The sequence below is a fragment of the Schistocerca piceifrons genome, chromosome 3 (assembly GCF_021461385.2).
Source record: "Schistocerca piceifrons isolate TAMUIC-IGC-003096 chromosome 3, iqSchPice1.1, whole genome shotgun sequence".
NCBI classification, from domain to species: Eukaryota; Metazoa; Arthropoda; class Insecta; order Orthoptera; family Acrididae; genus Schistocerca; species Schistocerca piceifrons.
The window spans coordinates 389371227-389393555 of NC_060140.1; the positions used below are offsets into that span (position 1 = coordinate 389371227).

The following is a 22329-nucleotide window of genomic DNA, read 5'->3' on the forward strand; positions in this document are numbered from 1 at the left end:
AGAAGTAAAAGGAATTAATGGAGTAGGAATGATTATGACAAAGGAATTGGCTAAATGTGTGGAATATGTAGACTATGCAAATGACCGGGTTATTGGTGTAAGGCTGAAAGGAGCACAAAAAGATTTACTGATTGTCCAGGTGTATATGACAACTTCAGAACATGATGATCAAATTGTAGAAGAAACGTACAATGTAACAGAGAGAATAATGGACGAAAATAAAAAATGCTGCAAAATAGTAATGGGAGACTGGAACGCCATTGTGGGAGAAGGGAAAGAGGGAAACATAGTAGGCAGTCATGGTCTTGGAAAGAGAAATGACAGAGGTGAATGGTTAATTGACTTCTGCAGGGAAAGGCAGCTGATAGTGGCAAACACATGGTTCAAGAACCATAAGAGGAGGCTCTACACTTGGAAATCACCAGGGGATAAATGCAGAAACCAAATCGATTTTATACTGGTAGAAGAAAGATACAGGAATGGAATCAAGAAGGTGCACACATTACCAGGTGCAGATATTAATAGTGACCACAACTTACTTATGGCAGAAATAGAAATAAGAATGAAAAAAACTGAAAAAGGCGACAATGGTGAACAAGTGGGATCTAGAGAAGATAAGGTCCAACAAAGAAGAAATTACATAAATGCTGTCTCGGGACTTTCTAAACACATTACGAGACAAAAAAGCACCTGATAATGCCAACGAGTACTGGAATATGCTGAAAGAAGGAATCATTAAAGCAGGACAGCAAAATATAGGATATGTAAAAGGGAAAAGGTCAAAAAAACCATGGGTCACACAAGAAATGATTTCCAAGATGGAGGAGAGAAGAAAATTGAAAAACAAGAACACTGAAGATGCAAGAAAGATATATCGAAGGTTAAATAACGAACTGCGAAGAGAAACAGAGCAGGCTAGGAAAAAATGGCTAAAAGAGGAATGTGATGAAATTGAAGAACTGGACAGGAAGGGAAGATACGACTTACTATACAACAGAGTAAAGACTATGACATGGGAACAAAACAGAGCAGGAAGTGCTACTATGGAAATTTTGAGTAAAGACGAAGAGGTAGTGTACAAAGATCGTGACGATGTCCTCCAGAGATGGGAAGAATATATAAAAGAGCTATATGACACAAATAGCAAACCAGAAACTCTGGAACTTGAATCACACAACAGCGTAAGTGATGAAGAGAAAGGACCGACCATCATAATGGAAGAAGTAAAGTCTGCCATTGCTGCAATGAAAAATGGCAAAGCAGTAGGTACAGATACAATACCGGGAGAAATACTAAAATGCTTGAACCACAATGGAATAAGAGAAGTATTGAGGTTATGTAATAAAATATATGACAGTGGTGAATGGTCTGAGGACTTTTTGACAACAGTAATGATTCCATTACCGAAAAAACAAGGAACCAAGAAATGCAGCGAGCACAGCACAATCAGCCTCATTTCACATGCAGCCAAAGTGATGTTAAGAATAATTAATAAAAGACTTGAAAAAGTAATGGAGGAGAATCTCGGCGAGGAGCAGTTTGGCTTTAGACGGAATACGGGCACCAGAGATGCAATAGGGCTTCTACGAATCTTGGGAGAAAGGTTTATTGAAAAAGGAAGAGACCTATATAATTGTGCTTCATCGATTTAGAAAAGGCATTTGCCAATGTGGTTTGGGACAAGCTGGCGACTATTATGAGGGAAAAGAGAGTGGACTGGAAAACCAGAAGACTTATAAACTCATTATACCTTAATCAAAAAGTTTCAGTTAAAGTGAGAGGAGGAAGTACAAACTGGATCAGACTAGGAAAAGGAGTAAGACAAGGATGCTGTTTATCACCTACTCTTTTCGACCTGTACTTGGAAAATATGATTGACCAATGCTCATTAGATGACAAAGGAGTAGAAATTGGAGGAAGAAGAGTAGGGCGCTTGAGCTTTGCTGATGACATGGTCCTTCTAGCCACAGGGGAAAAAGAATTACAGGATTTGGTGGACACCATTGCAACTAACGGAAAAAATATGGAATGAAAATAAACACAAATAAAACAAAAGTATTGGCAATAGGAGGAAATAAGGAAATAAAAATTGTGCTGAATGGAGAAACACTAGAACAGGTGCAAAATTTTAAGTATCTTGGAAGCAGGATAGACACCGACTGGAAGTGCACCACAGAAATTAAAACAAGGATAGCAATGGCAAAAGAGGAGTTTTATAAGAAAAGGAGAATCTTCTGCAGCGGTCTGGACAGAGAAGTCAGAAAGAGACTCATAAAATGTCTTGTATGGAGTGTTCTTCTATATGGCGCTGAAACATGGACTATGAGGAAAAAAGACAGAGAAAGGCTGGAGGCTTTTGAGATCTGGACATGGCGGAAGATGGAAAGAATAAGTTGGATGGACAGAGTAAAACATGAAGAGGTACTGAGAAGAGTGGGAGAGAAAAGACAGTTACTAGATGCAATAAAGGGAAGAAAAAGAAATTGGATTGGGCATATATTAAGAAAGAATGACGGACTGATAAAAACAGTTTTAGAAGGTTATGTAGAATGGAAAAGGAAGCGAGGAAGGAAGAGATTCCAGATACTGGATGACATGATGGACGGTACAACATACAGCAGCCTTAAGAAGGAAGCAATGGATCGCAGAAAATGGAGAGGCAAAGGACCTGTTAATATAGCAGATAACTGATGATGATGATGATGAATCCTCTTATGGGTAAAAATGAAAGAGAATCCATTTTTACGCTCTTATCCGGTTGTAGAATTTGATTAGCTGTTAGCTAATTAAACCGAAATTCCACTGGTGAGAAATACAAACTGTTGAAGTGTCCCCTTATTTGAAGTACACCCCCTCTTGCCTAAGGAAAGTACAGCACGGCATAATAATTGTAGCTGTACTGAGACAACACGTCATCTTATTTCGGAAGAACAGTTTCGTTCCTAATGCATGTCATTTAGAATGCATACTCGTTGTGTCGCGTCCGATAGTCCTCATGGTTTTCACTTACGGTACTTTTACTGTTTTCAATTCATAAAAGACCCTCGAATAAACGCTGTCCCATAAATCCGAAAGAATATGCCAAAACAGTCTTGTTTGAGGCTTATCTTCCGTTTTTAAGTCCGCTTGTAGCCGTATTAATTTGCATTCAGATTAAGTATAGCTTTCCAATTGCCTTACACGTTATTAGGAAGGCCTTGAGGACGGTATCTACCACGACATTGAAGCATACGATAGTCGTGTTGACTCATTAGCGTCAAACACGCCCTAACGTAAATGTTCACTAATGAGCCTAGGATCTTTATTTTCGTGTTATCACCATAACTAGGACTAAGCAGACACTGTGCCCTCAAGCTCTTTAGATTCAGTGTAACACGAGCGGCGACAGGTACACGAATCCACTGCGCCGAGGCACCTACAGGATGGCTGACGCAGATGTACGAGTATGTTCTCATTTTACTATAAGCGCTGTAGTTATACTGTCTGTCTGTATCTCTCTGTGTTGTCTTCACAACTTCGTCTTTACACACTTCACGGGAATTAAAATGCGTAACCGAATACTTGTATGTTATAACGTCACCTTATTCAATCTCTTCGCGAAAAGTACTGGAATGATTCTACAGCAGTAGAGATGCCACAGTTCTATAAACTTGCGTCTAAGTACACTTGTAAATGTACGAGCATGAGTCGTGTAAGACTTAAGACCCCCTTTATTCCTGGGGCGATTGCACGTATCGACAAGCGGTTTTCGGCGAATCATGGCGGACTATGGGGTACATGCACAATAAACACAACGTTTATATTGACCGAGATGATGAGGCAAGTACATGTTTTTTAAGTGGGACGCTATACCATTTTACTTTTTTTACCATCATTCGAATGCTCTGGAAAAGACGCGTATAGTGATGTAACGCATGTTACTATTGTGATTCAAACTTTGCTTAAAAGAGGGCGGATGAGGATTTACCTACGTAGCGTAGGCCGTGCATGCTGCATAGAGCACGGCAACTCGGCCTGCGGGTCGCGCGAGGCGTGTTTACAGTCTGGAGCCACTTCCGACCGCCTCGACCTTCAATCGTACAATATTTACCAAGGTCTTTTAAGCGAAGTTTGAATCACATATAGCAACATGCGTTACATCACTATACCCGTCTTTTCCAGAGCGTTAGAATGATGGTAAAAAAAGTACAGCGTCCCATTTAAAAAACATGTACTTGTCTCATTATCTGGATCAATATAGGCCGGCCAGTGTGGCCGAGCGATTCTAGGCGCTACAGTCTGGAACCGCGCGACCGCTACGGTCGCAAGTTCGAATCCTGCCTCGGGCATGGATGTGTATGATGTCCTTAGATTAGTTAGGTTTAAGTAGTTCTAAGTTCTAGGGGACAGATGACCACAGATGTTAAGTCCCATAATGCTCAGAGCCATTTGAACCATTTTTTTCGGTCAATATAAACGTTGTGATTATTGTGCATGTACCAAAGTATGTGCCCTATAGTCGGCTATGATTCGCCAAACACCACTTGTCGATACGTGCAATCGCCCCCGGAATAAAGGGGGTGTTACATCTTACTCGACTCACCCTATACATATACACTCCTGGAGATTGAAATAAGAACACCGTGAATTCATTGTCCCAGGAAGGGGAAACTTTATTGACACATTCCTGGGGTCAGATACATCACATGATCACACTGACAGAACCACAGGCACATAGACACAGGCAACAGAGCATGCACAATGTCGGCACTAGTACAGTGTATATCCACCTTTCGCAGCAATGCAGGCTGCTATTCTCCCATGGAGACGATCGTAGAGATGCTGGATGTAGTCCTGTGGAACGGCTTGCCATGCCATTTCCACCTGGCGCCTCAGTTGAACCAGCGTTCGTGCTGGACGTGCAGACCGCGCGAGACGACGCTTCATCCAGTCCCAAACATGCTCAATGGGGGACAGATCCGGAGATCTTGCTGGCCAGGGTAGTTGACTTACACCTTCTAGAGCACATTGGGCGGCACGGGATACATGCGGACGTGCATTGTCCTGTTGGAACAGCAAGTTCCCTTGCCGGTCTAGGAATGGTAGAACGATGGGTTCGATGACGGTTTGGATGTACCGTGCACTATTCAGTGTCCCCTCGACGATCACCAGTGGTGTACGGCCAGTGTAGGAGATCGCTCCCCACACCATGATGCCGGGTGTTGGCCCTGTGTGCCTCGGTCGTATGCAGTCCTGATTGTGGCGCTCACCTGCACGGCGCCAAACACGCATACGACCATCATTGGCACCAAGGCAGAAGCGACTCTCATCGCTGAAGACGACACGTCTCCATTCGTCCCTCCATTCACGCCTGTCGCGACACCACTGGAGGCGGGCTGCACGATGTTGGGGCGTGAGCGGAAGACGGCCTAACGGTGTGCGGGACCGTAGCCCAGCTTCATGGAGACGGTTGCGAATGGTCCTCGCCGATACCCCAGGAGCAACAGTGTCCCTAATTTGCTGGGAAGTGGCGGTGCGGTCCCCTACGGCACTGCGTAAGATCCTACGGTCTTGGCGTGCATCCGTGCGTCGCTGCGGTCCGGTCCCAGGTCGACGGGCACGTGCACCTTCCGCCGACCACTGGCGACAATATCGATGTACTGTGGAGACCTCACGCCCCACGTGTTGAGCAATTCGGCGGTACGTCCACCCGGCCTCCCGCATGCCCACTATACGCCCTCGCTCAAAGTCCGTCAACTGCACATACGGTTCACGTCCACGCTGTCGCGGCATGCTACCAGTGTTAAAGACTGCGATGGAGCTCCGTATGCCACGGCAAACTGGCTGACACTGACGGCGGCGGTGCACAAATGCTGCGCAGCTAGCGCCATTCGACGGCCAACACCGCGGTTCCTGGTGTGTCCGCTGCGCCGTGCGTGTGATCATTGCTTGTACACCCGTCTCGCAGTGTCCGGGGCAAGTATGGTGGGTCTGACACACCGGTGTCAATGTGTTCTTTTTTCCATTTCCAGGAGTGTATATACATACATGTATGTATATATATATATATATATATATATATATATATATATGTGTGTGTGTGTGTGTGTGTGTGTGTGTGTGTGTGTATGTATGTATGTATATATATATGTATGTATACAGGGTCAGTCACCTAACGTTACCGCTGGGTATATTTCGTAAACCACATCAAATACTGACGAATCGATGGTGGCGGAAAAAGCGAAGAGCACGTCGCCGCTCACGTATTGCGTCACGGCACGCCTCGTTCCACCAAGGAACTGGGGGGCGTCGGGGCAATTCGGAGGTGCGTGGTATTGAACGTTCCGCAGCTGTAAGAATAATGTCGGTAATATGTGTGACCTCATCGTCGACGCTGGGAAAGTGACGGTCATCGAATGTCGCGAGAGACGAAAAAAGTGTCCAATCGGCTTGGGCAAACTTCCAGCGTCGCGGTCGCATATATGGCAGTTGAGGCTGCAGTCTAAGGACACATGGAAAGTGGTCACTCGAGTGTGTATCATCAAGGGCGAACCAGTCGAAGCGCCGAGCTAGCGGAACAGTACCGACCGAAAGGTCCAAATGAGAGAAATTTGTCGTGGAGGGAGACAAAAGTGTAGGGACCCCAGTGTTGAGGCAAACTAGATCCGCGTGGTGGAAGACGTCTAGCAATAGTGAGCCACGTGGACAAGGATGTGGAGATCCCCAAAGCGGGTGGTGGGCATTGAAGTCCCCATCCAGCAAATACGAGGGTGGAAGCTGACCAAGAAGATGAAGGAGATCAGCTCGTGCCATTGGTGTGGACGATGGAATGTATACAGTACAAAGAGAAAAGGTATATCCAGAAAGGGAAAGACGGACAGCGACAGCTTGGAAGGAAGTGTTTAAGGGGATTGGGTGATAATGGAGAGTATCATGGAGAAGAATCATGAGTCCTCCATGGTCTGGAGTGCCTTCAACAGAGGGAGATCAAATCGGACGGACCGAAAATGGAGGAGAACAAAGCGGTCATGGGGACGCAGCTTTGTTTCCTGAAGACAGAAGATGACCGGCGAGTAGGATCGTAAGAGGATCGACAATTCATCCCGATTGGCTCGAATGCCGCGGATATTCCAGTGGATAATGGACATAGGGTGAACAGAAAATGGAGGAATGTGACCAAGGTTGCCATCAACTCAACGACTGCTCAGAGCTTGCGACCGACAGCATGGAATAGCATTCAGCCGATGGCAAAAGATCCTGATCCATAAGTTGTTCAGGAGCAGCTCCTGCCACCAGCGATCGGCCGGTTGATCGGCCGCCAGCAGCGCGCCTCGGCGACACAGAAGACGGCCGAGGGCGATTTCCGCCAGTTGGTGCTGTAGATGGGACACGCCTTGGCGGAGAAGGAGATGAACTGGGTTTCTTAGTAGCCTTCTTGGAAATGTGATGTTTAGATGAAGGAGGAACCGATGGTTGTGAAGTTGGGGTATGTAAAAATTCTTCATGAGTATGCTCTTTTTTCGAAGTCTTGGTGTCTGACTTTTGGGCTCGAGATTTAGCAGAACCTGATGAAGGGTGAGCCATAGAGTGGGCGGGCGAAAGTGGTGAGGTTGAATGGGCGATCTTTGCGCTGGCCGATCGGACGACCGTGGCACTAAAGGTGAGTTCGCAAGTCTGCGTGGCCGCCTCTTTTGTTGGCCGAGGAGAAGCAAGGACAGTGCTGTATTTTCCTGTCTGAGGCACGGTGGGCTGTCGACTGGCGAATAATTTTCGAGCAGCAAAGGTCGACACCTTTTCCTTCACTCTGATTTCCTGGATGAGCTTTTCGTCTTTAAAAACAGGGCAATCTTGAGAGGAAGCAGCGTGGTCACCCATACAGTTGATGCAGCGAGGGGATGGAGGTGGACAAGCACCCTCATGGGCATCCTTGCCACACGTAACACATTTGGCCGGATTGGAACAGGACTGGCTGGTGTGATTGAACCGCTGACACCGATAGCAACGGGTATGGTTTGGGACGTAGGGGCGAACGGAAATTATCTCATAGCCTGCTTTGATTTTCGATGGGAGGTGAACTTTGTCAAATGTCAAGAAGACAGTGCGGGTTGGAATGATGTTCGTGTCAACCCTTTTCATAACTCTATGAACAGCCGTTACGCCCTGGTCAGACAGGTAGTGCTGAATTTCTTCGTCAGACAATCCATCGAGGGAGCGTGTATAAACGACTCCACACAAGGAATTTAAAGTGTGGTGTGCTTCAACCCGGACAGGGAAGGTGTGGAGCAGTGAAGTACGTAGCAATTTTTGTGCCTGGAGGGCACTGACTGTTTCTAACAACAAGGTGCCATTCCGCAATCTGGAACAAGACTTTACAGGACCTGCAATTGCGTCGACACCTTTCTGAATAATGAAAGAGTTGACCGTGGAGAAGTCATGACCTTCGTCAGACCGAGAAACAACAAGGAACTGTGGCAACGATGGAAGAACTGTCTGTGGCTGAGACTCAGTGAACTTACGCTTGTGAGCAGACATAGTGGAAGGCGAGGAAACCATTGCGGAAGAATCCCCCATGATTACCGGCGTCTTCGATGGCGCGCTCCTCCCTTGTGGGGGCCCTCTCTGAGGGCACTCCCACCTTAGGTGATTGTTCACACCTTAGGTCACACCTCCCGACAAACGGACAGAGGGACCAATCGGCACTTTCGGAAGGTATCAGCTCGGGTAATCACCCCTCCCTGGGCCTGGCCGTTACCAGGGGGTACGTACGTGTCCTACCTGTCTACCCGGGGCAGGGAATCATGCATTACCCCATCACCAGCTATGCACAAAATGCGTGGGCAGGCCTTCAGACACGCACAGGGAGAAAGAAAGAAAAAGGGAAGAAACAAAGAAAGGGAAAGGAAAGAAGAGAGGTCTCAAACGCCGCAGCAGAGAAAAGGGTAAAAGGAAGAGGTGAGGAAAAGAGAAGGACAAAGGAAGGATGAAGACATACAAGCAGAGAAGGCGAAGAATGCGTTACATTTACGAGCATCCGTCTCTGGACGCAGGCACAAACCATACTCCCAGAGGGGGAGAAAGGGAAGGAAAGAGCCAGAGGGGGGGGGGAGGGGGGTGAAGATGGGGGATAGGGAAGATGCGGAAAGGGAAGGTATGCAGCCCGGAAAGGAAGGAGGGCCACATTAGCTCGGGGTCCCGTGCTCGCTATGCACGTATCCACAAAAGGGTTGTGGACCCCCTTGGGGGGTGCATGTGTGTGTGTGCATGTATGTGTGCGCGTGTGTGTGCGCGTTTGTGTGTGCGCGCGCGTGTGTGTGCGCGTGTGCGTGTGTGCGCGTGTGCGTGTGCATGTGTGCGCATGTGTGTGTGTGTGTGTGTGTGTGTGTGTGTGTGTGTGTGTGCGTGTGCGATATACATTCTATCGACCTCCGTAGCTGACCCTGTCTAGCTGTAACGCGGATGACTTCGGTTCGGTTCCTGGGACTGCCATGGAGTTTTTGGTGGTGGGAGGACTGCAAAGGGCTGCAGTAAGCCTCGTAATGCCAGATTAGAAGCGACTTGAGTCAGAAACAGTGGCTACAGAGTCAAGAAAGGCAGCAACGGCAGGGAGAGCAGTTTGCCAAACCCACACCTCTTCATACTGCATCAAATGACACGATTGGCGTAGGATGACAAGGCGGCTTGTCTGATCCAGTTGACCCTTCAGAGCCAAAATGGGGAGCTTTATATATACATCCCGCCATGTGGAATTTTATATTTGGAATTCGGTGCAGAATAGATATAAATCAGTGTGGTCTAAACCAGCCATTCAGTAACATATGTGCGACCAATGAAACTGAAAAAGTAAACAAAGAACAATGTGCCAGTATGCAAGTATGAAGAAATAAACCATGTGACCCAAGGATAAGTATGACAGCTACTGCTTCTTACATACTCTGTTACTGTGGTAATTAACGAAATGGACGGAAAGCCAGGGGGATTTAAAATTGTTGAGAAGTATAAGCAGCCTAGTTATCACAGGGTTAACTGAAACCTGGAAGTCAAGGAAGGCAGGATTCGGTTACGATTGTGGACGGGTCCTTAATCAGTTACCACTGGTTCCCTTTTGCAATTACACACATTTATTTTAAAACGGTGTTTCCAGACTCAGCAATAAATGAAGATATCATACGTTATTAATGAAAGAATAAACAACTGCGTAATTAATACTGCTTACAGTGGTTACGATTTACCAAATGAGCATAAGATACAGAGACAGCAAATAATGTTTTAAAAACAAGCCAACGTGACCCCATTTAGAATTTTAAGGCAAGTAACCACAGTCATGGCTGAAGGCCTTTAACGCCAAGAACGGCAATTGCAAAAAAGTTTAACAAACACATTGTAAAACAGCAGTGCAATAGCAAAGGTTAATTTAAAAAGACAGGCAAATAATCACCAAACGAGTGAGACAAAATGATGGTAAACTTGGTAGCACAACCATTTAAACCTGCTGTAATGCCAAGAATGGCAATTATATAAAAATTAAAAAATACATACAGTGAAACAGTAAATACGACAGAAAAGGTTAATTCAAAAGGACAAGCAAAAGATCACCAAACAGGTGAGACAAAACGATGGTAAATTTGGTAGCTCAATCATTTAAACCTGCTGTAATGCCAACTACGGAAATTACATAAAATGTTTTAGAAACATACAATAAAACAGCAAATGCAATAATAAAACACAAGGGCCAGTCACAGACGGTGCACCAGGAATCGAGCTCTGAATATGTCCGGCAAAAACACATCTGCGAGCAATGAGATAGGCAGCCAAGAGTTGCATTCACTTCACAAGATGGTAACTCAGACTAGTGGCAGTCTAACGAATGACTAATGATAATCTTGCTGACGCTGCCTGACGTCCAATAAACCAAATACCAAAATGTAAAATTACGCCAAAGCCGGAACCGGCGGTCTGGTCGCAGTCCGCAGAATACTGTGCTTAGAGCGCTCGGAACGAGAAAGGAGTCACTACCACCAGAGTAGAAGAATCGTCAACCAACCTACAATCAAGAAAGCTGTCAAAACTACCCGCCTCACCGGACAGCAGCGGCAAGGCGAGGAAACGTTCACTGCCATTAGATATACTAGCTTCCAGGGCAGGTAACTGGGGCGTTAGCGGACACGAGGCAGGAAAAATACTTCTGACTGAACTTAACAAATAGTAACTAACTGAACGCAATAAATAGTAATTAGAAGTCGACGAAAGCTAATCAGATCCGCCTCCCCAAGCACTCCACTCACTACTCTTCGCCTAAGCAACACTGCAAGCAGCAACACGAACCAAAGTCACTGGAAAATCGCAAGATCTCGCAATGGTGGAGGTTTCTCTACTTGAATCCGAATGCACTCAACTTAAAGCTTGCCGGATCCGGTTTACGACGAGGTCAATCCACCAGTCCATGCGTGCTGCCAGCAGTCGCGGCCTGTTGTTGCACTGCGCGGACCTGGCTCCTCCTGAGTCCCCAACCGAACTGCCCACTAACATGACCCAAAAGAAGCACGACGTCGCCCCAAAGATAGGGCCACCGTTACTACATATCGATAACCGCCGCTGCTGCTACTAGCAGACAGGCAACGCTTGTAAAACGAAGTGGCGCCAGTCAACACGAGAAACAGACAAACAACCGCAATCATGTCAACTAAACGATACGGTCTGGTCTCCAACAGAGGAAAGAGAGCGCAATTATAGTAATGGGACTCAATAGAAACCAATGTAAGAGTTTTCAAGACTGACAGAAATACTTTAGAAGAACTACTGCACTCCAGATAGGAACATAGGCACAGCGTATGCTACTCTTCTAGCTGTATCGCTTGATGGACAAGCAGCGGTTTCTGTCCCACGAAAACGAGAGACTCACCTGTGCAATGAATGCAAAAACTTACGGACTAACTAACTCAGAAAATATACTATATGCTCAATATGTGACCGCTGAAGCAAACACACGCTGTGAATACAAATGCACATGTAGTAAATTGTAGACACCTACCTAGTGCAGCAAATATAGCGCAGTCTGATTCTGATGACGTACGTGTAGGACTGAAGATCTCGTCATTTGGAACAATTTATGTCCGAAACGATATGTTCGCTGATGCTGCACAGCAGTGGGAGACATCTTTTTGTATTGGTTATGGCCCTGAGAGGCGACACGACCTAGGCACATTGTGGTGTATTGATGTCTTGTGTATTGCTCACAGTCCAGGCATCTTCCCGAGACATGACAATGTGATGAGAACAAATTCCCAAGCTCTAGTTTAGTACTGATTTTAATATGTATGTAAATAACAGTAATCGCTGATTGAAGGAACAAATGGTGTTGCTGTATGAGAAATGGAACAGGTGTTATACCGATTTTAATCAAGAGGCGAGGATCAGAATTCCGCTCGAAGCTGGACATGAGGCGAACCAGCACGTGCCATGTGGTTGGTAATGCCGAATGGTTACGGAGTGAGCCGAGTCTGGGTCGGCCCGGGACATAGTGACTTGCACGGGAAAGGTGGTGGAGGAACACAGCGAAGAATTGGGCAAAAACTAAAATGCCATATCCATTCCACTTTGGGGAAGGTGAATTTGTCTGACCAGCGCCTTCTAGCAAAGACAGCATAGTTCAGTCGGTAAATAACTAAGGTTAAGCAGGAAGCATTTTAGCGTGAGACGAAAATATGAATACAGTAAGTAGATTCAGAAGGAGTAGATTGAATTAGTTACATTCAGAGAGAAAAAGTCTCTCGCAGGACAGAGTAGCGTGGAGATCTGCATCAAACCAGTCTTTGGGCTGAAGACCACTACAACAACATATACCATAAAAGCATGTAGCATAACGTACACTATAGCGTAAAATAATAAATTGCTAACACAGCTTAATGAAAAGGAGACACAAACTATGATAAAAACATAAATGTGAAGCTGTGTTAAACCCAACGTACAGGAAAAGTAAATATTAGCACCAAGTACGCTCAGTCAAAATCATCCTCCCATAAAGTGGTTTGCATATCATGTCACCTGTAAAATTAGGAAAAACATAAAGTCAACATAAACAGCAGTAATGATTAAATAATCATGAGATATTGTCAAAAGAGAAACTAAAATTATGTGGAACCTGCCAAAGTAAAAAGCGAAATATCTTAGGAACTACGCGTCTATGACTAACGACATACACTGCAACATACACTAAAAACTCTTCGAAATACGCCGGCCTAACGCCAATCAATAGAGGATTGTAAAGAGTGCAACGCCTAATTGTGACACAAAATTACAATTTCCATATGGTACAATCCTCTCCAATGAGAGAATGAAACAATGATTAGTGTCAGTTAAAATCGACGACACATGTCAACAAAGAGGAGGGGAGGCGAGGAAAGTGGAGAGGAGCGGAAGGGAGAGTAGGTTATGACCCAAGAGAGATTAATACAAAAAGTCCAATGATATTATAACAAAATGATGGTTTGGCAATGCACAGCCAAAAGGAAATAGTAGTGACAAATGAGAAATTAGGAGACGATGTAGACAAAATCAATACTTGCAGCGTCAGTTTGCATAAAGTATAAGAGATGGACGACATTTTACTATTTAGATCCGCTGTAACTCGATCGATTATTCGATGATGATTATATCATTTTATCGCACATTGTTAGTACATTTTATGAAGCTATATTTATAACAATTTTATGTTTTAAGGTTGGATGCACCACGTGATTTACGATGTATACATATTTGATTTCTTTTTTACTATTGTATGTCCTTGAATAAAAACGAGGCTAAAATTAAACAAAAACCAGTGCCTAAATTGTAAATTTGTATGTAACTACTTTATTCCGTGCCTATATGATAACTGTTTGTAGAAGTCGTAATATTTAACCATTTATTTACTGTAGATAGATTGTATATATTGCTATATCTACTTTCAGTCAGTACATTACATAATTCGCGTGGTTTTTTAATATTCCTTCCTGATTTCTTTTATGACTCTTAGGCTCATTAGTGCATGATCGATATATTCATTGTATACTTCCCGTTGCTTACGTTCTTCGACATGCAGCTGTTGTCTGTATAGTTACTAATACCGTCTGTTGACAGTTGTTTTCCTTACCACTATATTTCTCGATGAGTATACTAAATGAGTAATTTAGTACGTAAAAAGAGAAGAAAATCATGGGGGATTCGAATGGGGTTGTAGGGAAAGGAATAGAAGAAAAGGTTACGGGAGAATTTGGGCTTGGTACTAGGAATAAGAGACGAGAAAGGCTAACTGATTACTGCAGTAAACTTCAGCTAGTAACAGGGAATACTCCATTCAAGAATCACAGTAGGAGGAGGCATACTTGGAAAAGGCCGGGAGATACGGGAAGATGTCAGATTAAATCATGGTCAGCAGAGATTCCAAAATCAGATATTGTCTTATAAGGTGTATCCAGGAGCAGATATAGACTCAAATCACAATGTAGTAGTGATGAACACCAGGCTAAAGTTTAAGAGATTATTCAGGAAAATCAATGTCGAAAGAAGTGGAATGCGGAAATGCTAAGGAATGACGATATACTCCTGAAGTTCTCTTAGACTATAGATACTGTGATAAGGAATATCTCAGTAGGCAGTTTAGCTGAAGAGGAACAGACATTTCTAACAAAGGAATTGTCGAAATTTTGGAGAAAAACATAGGTACACAGAAGGTAACTGGTAGGAAGGGGACGGGGGTGGGGGTGGTAGAGAGTCGGCATTAATGAAGGTAGAGGGGATTATACGTTGGGACTAAGGACCCTTTTAATACCTTTAGAACACGAAAGGTTGGATACAGTGATCCTTGAGTGGCAAGCCACTGGACGATAGATTTACAGAAACATTTATTAACATCATTTAAGGAACATACATTGGTACTTAGAGCAGTCAACAGCATTACTTATATCGTGATTACAAGTCATGACTTGTTTTACTCAAATAAAAACAGTTATTATTATTGATGGGCGGCACTAAGCCACTTGGAACGTTCTTAACAAAACTAACAATATTTCTTTAATTACTTCGAGGCATTAACCATACGTAATAGAAAGAAAGTAATAACATACCATATATTGACCTAAAGCCAACGGATACAGCTCCAGGTTAGCAAAGTAGTCACCAGCTATTTTATCTTCAACCTAAGACAAAACCAGCAACTATTAATAGTTATATAAGAGCAAATAAGCCCTCGGTCACAAATATTAAGTCAAAATTGACCATGTTTCGACGCTACTATGAGCGTCGTCTTCAGAATTAGACTAACTGTTCTATGAGTAAAACCCTTGTTCACAGTACGAGCAGCCCTTAGCGGTTCGCCATCTCACTTACAACTATTCATGACGTCGCCTTTCCGGCTTACACCTTTTTTAATATGTGACTTGTAAGTACTGCATCTTTTTCCAGTCAGTACAAACTTTAATTTTATTAATGTATTATACACATAATATGTTTTAGAACAGTTAGTCTAATTCTGAAGACGACGCTCATAGTACGAGGTGCATTCAAGTTCTAAGGCCACCGATTTTTTTTTCTAATTAACTACTCATCCGAAATCGATGAAACTGGCGTTACTTCTCGAGGTAATCGTCCTGCAGACGTACACATTTTTCACAATGCTGACGCCATGATTCCATGGCAGTGGCGAAGGCTTCTTTAGGAGTCTGTTTTGACCACTGGAAAATCGCTGAGGCAATAGCAGCACGGCTGGTGAATGTGCGGCCATGGAGAGTGTCTTTCATTGTTGGAAAAAGCCAAAAGTCACTGGAGCCAGGTCAGGTGAGTAGGGAGCATGAGGAATCACTTCAAAGTTGTTATCACGAAGAAACTGTTGCGTAACGTTAGCTCGATGTGCGGGTGCGTTGTCTTGGTGAAACAGCTCACGCGCAGCCCTTCCCGGACGTTTTTGTTGCAGTGCAGGAAGGAATTTGTTCTTCAAAACATTTTCGTAGGATGCACCTGTTACCGTAGTGCCCTTTGGAACGCAATGGGTAAGGATTACGCCCTCGCTGTCCCAGAACATGGACACCATCATTTTTTCAGCACTGGCGGTTACCCGAAATTTTTTTGGTGGCGGTGAATCTGTGTGCTTCCATTGAGCTGACTGGCGCTTTGTTTCTGGATTGAAAAATGGCATCCACATCTCATCCATTGTCACAACCGACGAAAAGAAAGTCCCATTCATGCTGTCGCTGCGCGTCAACATTGCTTGGCAACATGCCACACAGGCAGCCATGTGGTCGTCCGTCAGCATTTGTGGCATCCACCTGGATGACACTTTTCGCATTTTCAGGCCGTCATGCAGGATTGTGTGCACAGAACCCACAGAAATGCCAACTCTGGAGGTGATCTGTTCAACAGTCATTCGGCGATCCCCCAAAACAATTCTCTCCACTATCTCGATCATGTCGTCAGACCGGCTTGTGCGAGCCCGAGGTTGTTTCGGTTTGTTGTCACACTATGTTCTGCCTTCATTAAGCTGTCGCACCCACGAACGCACTTTCGACACATCCATAACTCCACCACCACATGTCTCCTTCAACTGTCGATGAATTTCAATTGGTTTCACACCACGCAAATTCAGAAAACGAATAATTGCACACTGTTCAAGTAAGGAAAACGTCGCCATTTTAAGTATTTAAAACAGTTCTCATTCTCGCTGCTGGCGGTAAAATTCCATCTGCCGTATGGTGCTGCCATCTCTGGGGCACATTGACAATGAACGCGGCCTCATTTTAAAATAATGCGCATGTTTCTATCTTTTTCCAGTCCGGAGAAGAAAAAGTCGGAGGCCTTAGAACTTGAAACCTCGTAGCGTCGGAACCTGGTCTATTTTGACTTAATATTTGTGACCGAGGGCTTTTTTGTTCTAATATAATTCTGACACAGTCACTGAACCTTAGCAGATATGTTCAAAGTTTTTTTTTATTAGTAGTTAATATGTATGCACTATAATAGTTGCACCACGCCAAACAGTGGCCTCTTTAAAATTCATTATTAAACTGAGCAAAATCTGTGGACTACAAATCATGGGCACTAGCCCCTTAATCAATTCATGAGTAGTTTAAAGACAATTTTTTGATGACGAATAATATTATTACACAAAATTTGCATGAACATGGACGTAATTCTGGGGAATAAATGACCTAAAATTTAAATCTCAAATTTAGCAAGTTTTCCAAAATGACCTGGACCTAACAGTTTTAAAGTCACAAGACACATGACTAGTACTGAATCAAACAAATTACAATATACATTTTTAGATGCGGTCTGTAAATGACAAACTTCGGATACTAGCCACTTTTCCCCAAAGCAGCCCAAATCTATGGCACAATGTGGTTATTCAACGTGCGGTGCTAGCCAGTTCGAAAAACTCGTTAATACGCCAACTTCCCTTAAGCGCTACTACGTAAGTAACAAGTGTAAGGATATTTCAGTTTGAAGTCAACAACCACATTGAGCAACACGACAACTGTCGGTTCCCTTAAAATTTCACACTTAAATTGGTGCTTTGAGTTTTTGTCATTAAACAGAATGATTTTTCAGTTTGAGCTCAACAACTCAATTAACCAACACGAGAACTGTCTGTTCCTTTTAAAATTTAACCACTTGAGTTTGAGCTTTATGTATCTGTTATCCAAATGGGCAACTCACAACTTGACTCTTGGAAATGATGAAACAAGAATACGTGATCATTTACAGGACCTTGACCCGATAGCCATCTTTCCAGCACACGGCGATCAAAATTATGTTACTCATTCCGTTGTCGACGGTTTACCAGCGCATTTTGCTGTCAACATAGAAACCGGTAAGCACAACCAATCAGCTGATAACGTTAAGCAAGCACCACACTCAGGACGTTTCTTTACTTACATATAAACTAAATTACATATAAACGTTCTGCTTCTACAACATAACAGAAAGAAACGTTAACCCACACTTAAGCATCAAAGACAGCATCCACCACAATTCTCAAAGCAAGACCAATCAAAATTTTCCGACATCCAAGTAATGTGGTGAATCGAAGAAGAACACAGTAACACCCGCAATCGAAAACGGGCAGCTCACTGGCCCGCATTCGTCGCTCTGCGGTACATCAAGCCAACTGCCGAATACCGACTGCCAAGGTGCGACCGCGTTGCCGCACGAGATTCCGTCAAACCCCCTCACAGGAACTTCTCCCAGCTCACTGTTCAAGCACACGAGTAGAGGGCTTTTCCTATACTCGGTGCTCGAACGAGTACGACCTCTTCCTTCAGCCTCATCGATTCAATTACACTGCCAACAGTCAGGTCCAATCGATATGCACATTTCAGTAACTGCGAAGAGGCCATGGGTCACAGAACAAATACTTCCCTTGTTCAATTAAGTAGGGAAGTACAAAAAGTTCAGGGAAATTCAGGGATAGAGAAATAACAAGTCACTTAAGAATGAAATAAATAGAAAGTGAAGGGGAGCTAAGGCGAAATGGCTGTAGGAAAAATGCGAAGAAACAGAAAGAGAAATAACTGTCGGAAGGACTGACTCAGCATATAGGAGAGTCAGAAGAATCTTCGGTGAAATTAAGAACAATGATGACAACGTTAAGAGTGGAATGGGAACTACACTGGTAAATGCAGGGGAGAGAGAAGATAGGTGGAAAGAGTACATTAGGGTTAGTTAGGAGGAAAGACTTGTTTGATGATGCGGTAGAAGAAGAGGCACGAGTCAACATAGAAGAGATAGGAGATCCAGTATTACAATCAGAATTAAAAGAGCTTTGGAAGACTTACGACTGAATAAGGAGAAGGGATAAACAACATCTCATCAGAATTTCCGAAATCTTTGGCGGGAGGGGGGATTGCAACAAAACGACTATTCACGTTGGAGTGTAGAATGTGTTAGTGTGGCGATATAACATTTGTCTTTCGGAGAAACATCGTCCACATAATTCTGAAGATTGCAAGAGCCGACAGGTGTGAGAATTATGGGACAATCAGCTTAACAGCTTATGCATCCAAGTTGCTGACTAGGATAATATGCAGAGGAGTGGAAAAGAAGATTGTGGACGTGTTAGATGATTATCAGTTTGACATTAGGAAAGGTAATCGCACCAGAAAGACAATTCTGCCGTTGTGGTTGATAATGGAAGCTAGACTACAGAAAAATCAAGACACATTCATAGGATTTGTGACTTGAAAAAGGCGTTCGACAATGTAGAATGGTGCGAGATGTTCGAAATTCTGAGAAAAATAGGAGTGAACTATAAGGAAAGACGGGTGACATACAGTATATATAAGAACCAAGAGGGAACCATAAGAGCGGGGGTGAAGAACGAAGTACTCTGATTATAGAAGGTGTAAGACAGGGATGTAGTCTTTCGCCCCTATCGAAGAAGCAATTATAGATGCAAAAGAAAGGTTGAAGAATGGAAGTAAAATTCAAAGTGAAATTGTATAAATGGTAATATTGGCTGATGACATTGGTATTCTCTTTGGAAGTGAAGAAGAATTACAGGATCTGCTGAATGGAATGAACAATCTAATGATTACAGGATATGAACTGGGAGTAAATCGAAGAGAGATGAAAGTAATGAGAAGTAGCAGAAATGAAAATAGCGAGAAACAACATCAGGATTAGCGATCAGCAAGTAGATTATGTTAACGGATTCTGCTACCTAGGCAGCGAAATAACCCACGACGGTCGGAGCAGGGAAGACATCATCAAGAGCAGACTAGCACTTGCAAAACGGGCATTCCTTGACAAAAGAAATCTACCAGTACCAACTCAGAAATTTCTGATAACATACGTTTGAAGAGAATTTTCCATTTTAGATGGGTGTTACAGAAGAATGTTGAAAATTAGGTAGACTGATCAGGAAATGAATGAGGACGTTCTCTGGAGAATCGTCTAGGAAAGGAAAATGTGGAAAACACCGACAAGAATCAGGAACATTATGATCAGACATCTGTTAAGACAAACACTGAATAACTTCGATGGACTAGAGGAAGCTATTGAGAGTAAAAACTGTAGAAGAGGACAGAGACTGGAATACTCCCAGAAAACAGTTGAGGACGTATGTTGAAAGTGGTACTCTGAGATGGATAAGAAAAGGAAAAAAAGTTTTCGATGTATGATCAGTGTGGCACCTGACTCCACATATGTGAAAGCGATATTTTCAGTAGCATATATGCCCATTTTGTGTGTTTTGTTCTTGTCACTCATTGTGAGTACTGATGGAAACTGTTGTAAACTATTGCACTTATTTTACCTGAGGCATCTTTTATATTATATTTCTTTGATTTTACCACAGATGTGTCTGATGATGATGATGTATCTGAAGGTTGTGGGGTGAAGCGTGTGCTTGAGGACCTGTTGGAAACATTGTTGGTGGTTAAGAATGGTTTTATTGACTTCAATACATGATGTAGTGGGGCAACACACCTGTCTCATTTGTCCCTGGCCGGCGCTGACGTATGGGCGGTGGCTTCCGCCCTGGCTGCTGAGTCGGCGCCCTGCGTTGCTAATGGTCGGCCTGTGGTAAGAGGACAACTTTTAGTGGCCAGGGTCGTTGACATCATTGCGCGCTACTTTGTTCGCCGTGGTGGGGTCGGCAAAGCCCCTCCCTCTGCTCGCGTCACCGCGTTGATGCGTGAGGATGACTGTGCACGGGACACAGCTTACTGCCCTCTGGCAGCATTCGGATGGCGGCTGCCACTGGCCAAGTCCCACTGGAAAGTCAGCGTCGTGGCAGCAGGCACGGATGGCTATTCAGCTGACCTTACTGCTGGCGGCAGGTGCAGCCCAGTCTCGGCTCATGGCTACTGCTGGTGACGCCCAGTCGTCTTGCTGTCTGGCGTACCTCCGGCGTTGTGGTCGTGCTGCTGGTTTCTGATGCCATGAAGTGATCCCACGCCTTGAAACTAAGACTTATTTACATGCCAGTGTCATGCATTTGTTTCACTAAAACCCGGCACTTAGTCACGCCACCTAATACAGGAGATTTGGCCTCGTGTGGTGACGTCACCCTACTGGCTACACGGTTGCCACAGAGTGGTCGCTTTCTGCTGAGCTCGCCTGTCCTCACCCTGCAACCCACTTGCGTATCTCTTATCGTGACCCACATGCAGCCTCATTGGCGGCTACCGATACTTGGCTGTTACAACATTGCTCCACAGCTGCTCCTACACTACTTTTGCTAAAGACTTATAAATTTTGCTCAAAGGGAGGGCAGAAGCACTACACAGCCACTAGAACCCACCTCCTCCCCTCCCCCCTCGGCCCTCCATAGAGAAGCCCCATTCCCTTTGGTCTTGCCACAGCCCAATTCTCTACTGTAATTACTACCACCCTTACTCTGTAAAACAAATACATAATCAGCTATTATGGACTATTATGCAGCTACTACGTTTATCAGCACCTCCATAAACGTATTTCATCCTTTGCTCGTGCTGCTTAATCTCACATTTCTCAGGGGTTCCTTGCTCTGCTCATAACTCAAATACTACGAACATAATTCCTTGCCGGACCTGTTGCCATATTTATACAAAACCAACTTCTCACTCTCCACTCCACACCTACAAACTAACATGATTTTCTTTCTTTCTTAATAAATTACACTTTACGCATAAACTTAAACAAAACATGTTCTCGCTTCATTAAACTGTTATGCTTGGCGTCTGATCTGGTTTCTTTATTGTTTTGGAACAACTTTCGGAATTTTGTTCTCTTTATTGTTCCCAAAACAACGAAGAGAAAACGGACAGGAAATGGGCAATGTGGGTATTAATAAAGGAGGAAAAGGACAGAGAGGAGAGAAGTATATGGACAGTGGAATGAAAGAGGAGATGGACAGAGAGAGAGGGGGATGCGGAGATTGACAGAGAGATGGGGTGAATAAGAGTTGGTCAGAGGAAAGCGTGGAGGAGGAGATGGGTAAGAAGAGGGTGAGGGGCAGGAGATTGACTAAGAGGGGGGATGGTGAGATTGACAGAGCGCGAAGGAGGAGATGGTCAGAGGGAAGGCAAGCAGATAGAGAAAGAGGAGGGGACAGATAAAGAGGACGGGGGGGGGGGGCGAGCTGGACAGAAAAAGGGTGAAGAAAGAAATGTACTGATTAAAGATTGGAATAAATACGTGTCTGAGCAACACTGCATACTCAGTTAATAAGAAAACACATAGGAAGTGCGGGAAAGCCAGGACGAAATGGTCGCTGGTAAAACGTGAAGAAATGTAGAAAGAGATATTAAAAAAGAAAACCCTAACGTTTTGCCAATAACAAATTTAGAAATGTTATATTTTGCACAACAATAGGAATATTAATATTATTATCACGTTCTA

At 44.1% G+C, this 22329-nt stretch overlaps 1 protein-coding gene across 2 annotated transcripts in view; it reads left to right on the plus strand.

Moving 5' to 3' along the window:
- The first annotated feature begins 3318 nt into the window (after positions 1 to 3318).
- The window catches only part of LOC124789400 (solute carrier family 22 member 7-like), a 90225-nt gene continuing 71214 nt past the window's right edge, over positions 3319 to 22329 (plus strand). Inside the window, exon 1 of one of the 2 annotated variants that reach the window (XM_047256739.1) lies at positions 3319 to 3443. In XM_047256739.1, coding sequence (XP_047112695.1) covers positions 3423 to 3443 — 21 coding nt within the window. In that variant the 5' untranslated portion in view covers positions 3319 to 3422. The remainder of the gene's footprint in view (positions 3444 to 22329) is intronic. The other variant, XM_047256740.1, reaches the window with a different exon arrangement.